Source organism: Engraulis encrasicolus, chromosome 13, assembly GCF_034702125.1.
Source record: "Engraulis encrasicolus isolate BLACKSEA-1 chromosome 13, IST_EnEncr_1.0, whole genome shotgun sequence".
Lineage (NCBI taxonomy): Eukaryota > Metazoa > Chordata > Actinopteri > Clupeiformes > Engraulidae > Engraulis > Engraulis encrasicolus.
In genome coordinates this window covers 34,402,249-34,412,248 of record NC_085869.1, presented here as the reverse complement: position 1 = coordinate 34,412,248, position 10,000 = coordinate 34,402,249, and the positions used below count along the sequence as shown (strand labels likewise).

At 44.7% G+C, this 10,000-nt stretch overlaps 1 protein-coding gene across 2 annotated transcripts in view; it reads right to left on the bottom strand.

The window, feature by feature from the left end:
* Window positions 1-6,395: 6,395 nt before the first annotated feature.
* si:ch211-67e16.11 (uncharacterized) overlaps window positions 6,396-10,000 on the bottom strand; it is a 26,961-nt gene continuing 23,356 nt past the window's right edge. Inside the window, exons 6-7 of one of the 2 annotated variants that reach the window (XM_063214595.1) lie at window positions 8,165-8,380; window positions 6,396-7,777 (exon numbers count right to left, since the gene is read on the bottom strand). In XM_063214595.1, coding sequence (XP_063070665.1) covers window positions 7,598-7,777; window positions 8,165-8,380 — 396 coding nt within the window. In that variant the 3' untranslated portion in view covers window positions 6,396-7,597. The remainder of the gene's footprint in view (window positions 7,778-8,164; window positions 8,381-10,000) is intronic. The other variant, XM_063214596.1, reaches the window with a different exon arrangement.

Sequence of the window (10,000 nt, the reverse complement as noted above, 5' to 3'; positions counted from 1 at the left end):
AATAGAGACGAATAGATGAAGGAGGAGGAGGAGGAGGAGGAGGAGGAGGAATAGAAGAAGAAGAAGGAGGAGGAGGAGAAGAAGAGGAATAAGGAGAAGAAGGAGGAGGAGGAGGATAGAGAAGATAGAAGAAGAGGAAGAAGGAGGAGAAGAATGGCCGCTTCTACAACTTGGCCCGGCAGACACCTTTTGTCTGAGTGATTGATTCCCCTGTGAACTGAACCAAAGCACCCCAGTGGTTCTGGACAGTATTTGTTTTGATGGCTTCATTTCAGTTTATTTAATTGGAAGCAGCTTTTTTAATCAAGAAGTAACGCTGACACATCGCAGGGAATCGAGGGAGTCATTCTCACACAATGGGCGTGCATTCGTAGAGATGTTTCTCAGGATGCGTGTGGGCGTGCGTGTGTGTGTTTGTGTGTATTGGCGTAGCATTGTTGTCATGCGTTACTATTCATCCATTGTGAGTTATTGGTTGTTTTCGACAGACTTTTGCCTTAAGTGACTGTTTACAACGATCCAGCTTACCTCAACTAACAATGTGGCTGTGTTTGAAATTAAATGGGAAAAAATAACAAAAGTTCTGGTCTAAAGAGGAACATCTCATGCTGGTATGATGTAAATATAATTTGTTACTGCAAGAGTGATTTGTCTCCAATGTGGGGGCCTCTCTCTATGGGTGACATAGACTGCAGTTACATCATGCACTGACGTATATACTATTATGGACAGAGGGCTTCTGTTACATTCCATTTTGAAGCATCCACAATTGATCTGCGAGGATTGTTCCTCTCTAAATTTCAGGATGCGTATGGGTACCTTAGCAATGCTGAGAACAAGCACTGATACAGTGAGTCCAATAAGTATTTGATCCCTTGCTGATTTTGTTGGTTTGCCTACTAACAAAGACATGATCAGTCAATAAATGTTATGATAATATGTATTCTAATATGGAGAGACAGAATATCAAAAAGAAAATCCAGAAATTAACTTAAGAGAATATATATTAATTTATTTTCATTTCATCGAGCAAAATAAGTATTTGATCCCCTGCCAACTGATAACAGTTCCGGGCCCACAGACCAGATGGGCACTTCCGATCAACTTGTCATCTGAATTAAAGACACCTGTACATACTAACATGCATAAACGACACATTGAATCAGCAGAATCAGTCCATAGTATGAGTGAATCAGTCACACTCCTACCTCACAAGCATGGGAAAGACCAAAGAACGGTCAAATGATATCAGGGACAAGATCTTAGACCTGAACAAAGACTAAATGGGCTGCAAAGCCACAAGAAAGAGACTGGGTATTAATGACTTATTAATGACCCAACTGTTGATGCATTTCTTCCATAATGTGAGGAATACAAAATGACAATCCATCAGCCTGTCTGGGGTTCTATACAGGATTTGACCTTTTTTAGGGATTTCATAATCATGAGAACAGAAAGAAAGCACCCTAGACCTGTACGGGATGAACTAGGCAATGATATCAAAGCTACTGGGACCAAAATCACTGAGAAAACTACTGATAGCACTTAATGCCACAGAGGTTTAAAATCCTGTAGTGCACACACGGTACCTCTACATCAACAGGAACCTGTGCAGTCCCACCTGAGGTTTGCCAACGGGCATCAGACTGGTTTAGGATATGATATGGAGGTGCTGTAGTCAGATGAAACCAAAATCAAGCTGTTTGGCATTAACACAATTCAATGTGTTTTGAGAAAGAGAACTGCTGTCTATGATCCCAAGAACACCCTCCTCACCATCATGCATGAAAGTGGTATCATTATGGTTTGAGGGTGTTTGTCTGGCCAAGGCACAGGACAACTTCACATCGCCAACGAATGGATGGAGGGAGACATGTAATGTGCAATCCTGAGTGCAAACGTCCTTCCCTCCACCACTACACTGAAGGGTGGGCCATTTTTGGATCTCCCAACATGACAATAATACACAACATACAGTCAAAGCAACGAAGGAGTGGCTCAATAAGAAGCATATTAAAGTCATGAAGTGGCCCAAATATTAACCCTATAGTAATTCTATGGAGGGAACTGAACCTCCCATTTGCCAAGCTACAGCCACAATCTATTCATAGTTTAGAGATAATCTGCAAAGAAAAATGGGAAAAAATATTTTCTCCTATATGCACAAACATTGTCATCAACTAAAAGAAGCATCTGACCTCAGTGCTAGACAACAAGGGCTTTGCCACAAAGCATTTTATCTTCTTTAGCTAGAGGGGTCAAATACTTATTTGCCTAAATTAAATACAAATAAATTAAAATATATTATTTTAAGTTGTTTTCTGGAATTTTCTTTTTCATATTCTGTCTCTCCATGTTTGAATACACATTATCATATATTTATAGACTGATCATGTCTTTATTAGTGGGAAAACCGGCCAAATCAGCAAGGGCTCAAATACATATTGGACTCACTGTAGGACAACGGTTGCGTTTGACGTCAATCCAAAGAATTCTAAAATAATTGTAACTTTCAATCAAATCAACTAACAATGCTCATTGGTCATTTAACCCATTTTAATACTTCTATAAAATAAAGGGTCAGAATGAAAAAAAATATTTGGCTTGTTTGCGTTCTGAAAATGGGATATTCCCGGCGCATGGCCTTATTCAGAATGAATAATAAAGAATACAGCCACCACTCTGTTTCAAATCAGAATACTCCTCGCATGTAACTGCGGTCAGTGTGTGGATTTCAGCCTTCAAGTCGCCGCATCCTCTATCACAACTCTTTGTGCCTGATATTCATTGACATTATCAGAAGTGTCAAAAGTAAAAGTAGAAGCAATGAAAACCCGCCACAGACTCCTTCCAACACAGGTGACTTCACTATACCAGTACTCCGACGATTCTGAGATGGTTGGTTCCTTTTTGTTGGCAGGTTTTTTAGACTTTTAGTTTTCCCTTTTTTCCTCAGTAACACAGTCTATCTACCTCATTAGATACAGTGGAATGACTGGTGTAACAACAACGTAATGTAATGTTCCACTGTTGTACTTACACCATGAATTTACTTTTACTCTCGACACCTCTGGACATTGCTATCATTGATTCATTCATCATCATTGAGTCTATACCACTTGGCTTGTACTTGTTTACTGTAGGTCAATGGGTTAGGCCTGGAGGCCAATCCCAATAACTGTAGATACAAAGTGATGCAGTGCGCAGTCATTGGTCAGATCTCTTTACAGTACCCTGTGAGATCTAAGACCACCAGGATGGAGGTCTTCATCCCTTCCCGTGAGGCCACCGTGAAGTGTTTTTTTGTTTGTTTGTTTGTTTGTTTGCTGTAAGATGCTGTGAAACAGACCGAGATGACATTTGGAAACAAGAAATAATCCCCTCTCCCATCAATGTATTCAGGTGACCTCATGTTATTTATTTACAGTGGCCTCGTTTACATGAGACATTTAAATCAGAATGAACTCAATTTAATTCTGAACAAAGCTTAATTCCGCTTTGAAAACATCTTGTTAGAACGTCGTAACTCAGACTTAAATGAGAGTTCAATGTAAACTCGACAGAACTATTTAATTCTGAATCATTAATTCACAATTTGAAAACGTCACGTAAACGTGGCCATTGTGTCAGTGTTAGGTGCTTCCCTAAAGTGTCGTTTATAGGAGAGAAGGAACTGCAAAGGAAGAAAGGTTTGAGTAAACAAAGTAATGTGAATCTGAGTTACCGACTGAGCTTTGTGTTTACGTGCTTGCGCGCGTGTGTGTGTGTGTGATGAATGCGGGATGCGGTTGAGGACGAGCTCCCCTGTGACTGAAATGAGTGTAGCCTGAGGAACTGTCCATCACCACGCCGACCGTTACTAGACGACAACAAGACCCTGAGGTCACATACTGGACACTCCTCCCCCTGCCAGATACCCTCAGGAACGTGTGCGTGTGTGTGTTTGCACTTTGCTGTGCTTTTGTGTATTTTCATCTTTGTGTTGTTGTTTCTTCTCCTCTACTTCAACAAAAGGAATAAAGAAGGCTTCTGTCATCTGAATAAAGAAGGCTTCTATCATCAGTGCCGTTATTTGCTTACGTTGGCTCGCCTCTCAGACTCCTGTGGTCACCCCTGTCTTCCATCTCTCCCACCGTTAATACAAAACCCAAAGCAAAACACATGTAGTTTTGAAACAATAAATGTGATTGTTTATTAAGCATATTGAAGTCATCATGAAGTACTGGATCGTTATTAGAGCTATGGAACTCACTTCTTCTTCTTTGTCTTCTATTTTGAAACAAAGGGCATCGTGCTAACTATTCCCACACCAGCGTTACCTAACATAATCCCATCATAAACAAAACAAAAATAAAAAACAAAAAGTAAACATTGCAATAAATACAAACAGCTATGTACAAAAACGTTAATTTACTTTCAATATTTACATCGGCTTGAAGAAGCTATGCTTTCAAATACACTGGACGATAGGTACAGGAGGAAAGTTTCCTTTACACACACTCAGTCTCTCGCATACACACATACAAACAAATGCCTCAGTCTAGTGAAGAAAAAGCAAGAACATATTTGATATGTACAGGAGTGTGTACTGGATTGTGATAAAAGGTCACATGGAGAGAAATATTTAAAAATACATGTGGAGGTGGACAAAGAGCTGAATGAGATTTTTTTTAGTAGGAAGGTGAGGAGGCTGAAGACTTAGTTCAACATTGGTATTGGTGTTGCACATTCTGCAGGCTTTCTGTCAACTTTGTCAAACATTTGATTATGATACTCATGGGGGCATACAATAATAATTTGTTTCATGGGAGCATACAATAATGTAATTACTTTAACAGCGATCACCTCTTCTGTCCCAATTGAAAAGGCAGAGCTATCCAGCTTGGCCGGATTTGACTTGATCACAAAGGCTTGTGCAGTGCCATGGTAAGTATGATACAGGCCCATTCTAGTGCTTTTGGAGAAGAGCAGGCTGTTGCTCAGGCAGGCAACCCATAAGTGGACACATGAAAGATATTAAAAAGCCATGTTGCTACAGAACAATAACAGATGAGGGATGGTAAACAATCATATTTCCACAGTACTGTAAAATATGAGAGATGAGAAGAAGCCATGTTGGTACAGTGCTATAAAAGATAAGGGATGGTAAACAGCCATGTTGGTACAGCACTGTACGTGAGATAGCCCACTTCAGCTCTCATTTGGGAGGCAGGAAGGTCAGATGAGTGTGAGGAGAAGGGTTTGTGGTACGTAGGGGTGGATTAATGAAATGGCCGAGCCACATGCTCCAAGGTGCCAGGACAAAACTGGACCTTTGCACCCTCAAATCCCCAAGGCGCCTCGCGCATAGCAGAGAGAGTTATTAGGCTATTTTCCACTGCCGGTTTTCGACCCGGTACAGCTCAACACAGGGCGACTTGGCCGCCACTTCTTGCTTTTCGTCTGTACACGACACAGCTCTATTCAGCTCTAAAACCAGTCGGCCGACTGAATCGAGCTGAGCCGGTCTTTCACTGGCTACGACCCAGATTCCGCGTCATCTCATCATCCTCAGCAGTGAATCCAAAAATAATCACGGCAGCCACCAGATCAACTATCTTGGACTGCAGAAATCAATGGTGTCGCTGAAACTATTTATTGCCTACTTCGATAGGGGAGATATCTGTCGACTTTAAGTCAAGTCAACTAGCCTACGTACAGTAATGCTAAGTGACAACGCCAAAAACGTAACTCCAACCATACTAAGGATGACACAGTTTGCAATGGAAACACAAACCGGGCTGGTTTGACAGTACCACTCAGCTCGACGTAGAACTGTGAGTGTGTCTGTGTAGGGTCATGATTAAATCATTCCCTACCCGTTGCCCGCCATCTCACCTTTGCCTGTGTGTGTGTGTGTGTGCGCGTGTGTGTGTGTGCTTGCCTGCGTGTGTGCGTGTGTACGTGTTCAGGTGGGCCTGTCCTGTTGTAGAAGCCTGTCAGCAGAATTTTAGAGTGCCCAACAGCTGAAGGGTGAAACAAGTGCTAGAGGTGTGTGTGGGAGAGTATGCTTGTTTGCGTGTGTGTATGTGCCTTTCTGCCTCTGTGTGTGTGTGTACAGTATGTGTGTGCCTTTCTGCCTGTGTGTGTGTGTACAAGCTGTTTTTAGAAATGGCTGTGGCCCACCGCTGACCCGTGAGAAAGCCTTCCTCTCTCTCCTCTCTTCTCCTCTCTCTCCTCTCCTCTCCTCGCTCTGCTCTGCTCTCCTCTCTTCTCTCTCCTCTCCTCTCTCTTCTCTCTCTCCTCTTTCTCCTCTCCTCTCCTCTCCTCTTTCTCCTCTCCTCTCCTCTTTCTCCTCTCCTCTCCTCTCCTCTCCTCTCCTCTCCTCTCCTCTGGCTCCTCTTCTCTTTCCTCTCTCCTCTCCTTTCCTCTGTTTTCTTTCCCTCTCTCCTCTCCTGTCCTCTCATCTCCTCTCCTCTCCTCTGTTCTCCTCTGTCAAGGATGCTGGTGTCCTTGTGTTGAACCTTGTCCCAGACTGCATCAGCGTGGGTGTGTGTCTGCGTGCGCGTTTGTGTGTGTGTGTGTCCATGCACTCATGTATGCGTATTCCTGAACCTCCAATGTCGGGGGAGGGGAAGTGAAGGCAGGGCAGTGTACGAATGTGGCATCACGGCCAGAACAGGACAGGTTCAATCAGGGGACAGCTCACACACACACACACACACAGACACACCTACTCCTGGGCCCGTACACAGACACTTATATATAGACTACCTTGAGCATCTGGTGTTCAGCCCAGTGATGGGTGAGCAGGGCAGGTTGGGTTTTGGACTGCAATGTGTATACAGGGGGATTGTATACAACAATAGAGAGGCTCTTTTGATGGGTCAAGAGCCATATAGTGTAGAAGTGCCTAAGAGAGGTCCCGTTTTTTTAACCTTTAAGAGTGTACCGTCACACCGGTGTGACAGGAATGTTTGGGCAGTGAAAGTTCTATAGAATTCTGGGCGTCATTCAATAAAATATGGAATTGTAGAATCTTGCATTGTAGTAGAACACATTCTTTTTATAGAATGCTCAAAAACCCACACATATGTTTAGGGCTTCTTGCCTTCATTTTTGACAAGACAGTGGAGGAGAGACAGGAAATGAGTGGGGGGGGGAGAGAAATAGACGATGAAGGATCGGCCAATGACCTGGCCGGAAATCGAATCTGGGTCTCCAGCGTAGCAACCCAGTGCCTTACCGTTAGGCCCAGAGAGGTCCCTTTTTAATCCTGAACTGTACATTTTTACTTTACTATACATTTTTAAATAGATACTGCAGGGCGGTAAAGACCGGGGAAAACAAAGCAGGGGTTCATCTTTTGTGTGTGTGTGTGTGTGTGTTCATGTGTGTGCGTGCGTGTGTGTGTGTGTGTGTGTGTGTGTGTGTGATTGTGTGTGAATGAATGCTTGCTTGTGTGCGTGAATGCATTTGTGTCTGTGTTTGTCCATGCGCCCCAAGTCCATTGCACCATCCGTTGATGCGGCAACGGGCCACTGGTACAAGAGTGCGTTGATAGTCTATGTTGTCTCGGCGATGCCCCCCAGGTAACAAGAGTGCGCTGGATCAACTCTCAGTTGCCACGGCGATGACCCTGGTGCCAGAGGGCGGTGGGCAGGTTCTGGCAGCCCATGAACTCGCGCCGCATCTCTGCCTCCGAGAGAGGTGGGGTGGCGTTACACGGAGCCCCCGCCAGGGTGACGTTCAGGAGACCCAGCGCCCACTCGCCCATACCAGGCAACCCTGCACTCTGCTGGAGGAGAGGAGAGGAGGGGAGGGGAGGGGAGGAGAAGAGAGGAGGGAGAGGAGAGGAAGAGGGAAGAGTCATAGAGGGGATGAGGGAAGAAGAGAGGGGCAGACAGGATGGGAGGAGAGGGACAGAGAGAGAATATTGAGGCAACATGAGATGTTTTGTTAACTATCATTAAATTACATGTCAAAGCATGAACAGCAAACACACACGCACACACACACATTGTAACCCAAACACACACAGTCTCCCACACCCTGCCCTACGTCGGTAAGATGGTCTATGAGACAGTGTGATGGCTGTAGAGTGGCCCAGGGCAAGCCGTTAGACAGACACACACACACACAAACACAAACACACACACACAGGCACAGTCTCCCAGTCCCCTACCTTGGTGAGGTGGTCTATGAGGCAGTGTGAGGGCTGTAGGGGTGCCCAGGGCAGGCCGCTGAGCAGCAGCACGTTGGGGTGTTTGCGCGAGGAGCGCAGCCGCTTGGCCAGGGCCCCGCTGTAGCTCTGATCCAGGAACAGCAGCACGCGGCGCGCACGACACCCCGCCAGGTCCGACAGCAGCTCGCCCACCGAGTAGCGCTCTTTCAACTCCGCCTGAGAGAGAGAGAGAGGGGGGGGGGGTTGAGACAGAGACAGAGAGATGGAGGGTGGGAGCAAGAGGGAGAGGCAGAGGGACAGACAGATGTTGGGTGGGAGTGAGATAGAGGGAGAGAGAGTAGAGGGAGGGGCAGAAGTGAGAGGTGGGAGAGAGGGGGTCAGGGAGAATGAGAGACAGCGTGATAGAGGAGGAGAGAGAGTGAGGGGGGGAGACAAAGAGAGATTTATTACCTGCTTACTGCTTAAAGCGCCCACTATCAATCATACATACATCAATGAAACCATTTGTCAAGAATACACAGAGAGAGAGATAAAGAGACAGGAGAGAGAGAGAGAGCGAGCGAGAGAGAGAGATTACGACAGGAGAGGCGGGCGGGGGGGGGAAGAGTAAAGAGGTTTAAAGATGGAGGGAAGAAGAAAGAGAGAAGGGAAAAAGGAGAGAAGGTAGAGAGACGATAATATAGGAACAGGGGGAGAATGATAGAGGGAGGGAAAGAGAAAGACAGATGAGTGAGAAAGACAGAGAGAAAGATAAGGGATGGACAGGGAAGGCGGGATATGGAAAGGGGAAAGGAAGAAAAAGAGGGAACGACAGAGTGTGAGGAAGAGGAAAAAGCAGGACACTGGAACCTCTTCGACAATTCCCTGCTATTAGCCCAATGTCAATGTTTAAAAAGCTGTTGTTTCAATCACTACAGTTTTCAGGGTGACAATTGTTCAATGTGCTCCTCCCTGGTTAAGATGCAGGACAAAGGCTGACTGTGAGTCCGCAAGCACACTTAAAAATCCTATTTTCTTTGGGGGTTTTTTTTAATCCATGGCAGAACTTTTATTCCCTGACTTCCGCCATCTGGTATTGAGATGGAAGGGAACGCCCCCGCGTGTCGTTGGTGAACTCAGCTAGATGATGTAAGTCAGGTCAGAACTTTTTATTTCATGCAATAAAAAGAAAAACAAAGAAAAAAGGAGATTTTAAGTGTGCGAACTCCTCACTCTTAAACTGAAGAGCTTTGCATCGCATTGCAAAATGCATTTTATACAGGTTTTAAAAATATGTTCTCAAAATATTTGAATGTCGAGAATTCACACATAGATGATAGGACTTACGATGACAAACAGACTGGCTTCACTTAACTCTTGTCAAGTCAAGTCAAGTCAAGTAGGTTTTATTGTCAATTTCTTTACATGCACTGGTCATACAAAGAATTTGAAATTACATTTCTTGCTTTCCCATACAGACATAGACTAATCTAGGTAAGGACATAGACAGTAAAGACATAGACAGCTGTTCCTGGATCAGAGCTACAGCGGGGCCCTGGCCAAGCGGCTGCGCTCCTCGCGCAAACACCCCAACGTGCTGCTGCTCAGCGGCCTGCCCTGGGCACCCCTACAGCCCTCACACTGCCTCATAGACCATAGACAGTACTTATACATGGACTTAAGACAGTATGGACATAGACAGTGCTCATACAGACATTTAAAGTGCAAGACTGGACAACAGAAGACTTGTAGAGAACATACATTAAGAGGTAATTGTTGTGCTTTTGTGCTTTTCCTCAAGAGTACTTCTGACCAGTCCTTTCCAAAAATGAAATGCAAAAGTTAAAAAGTGGTGGA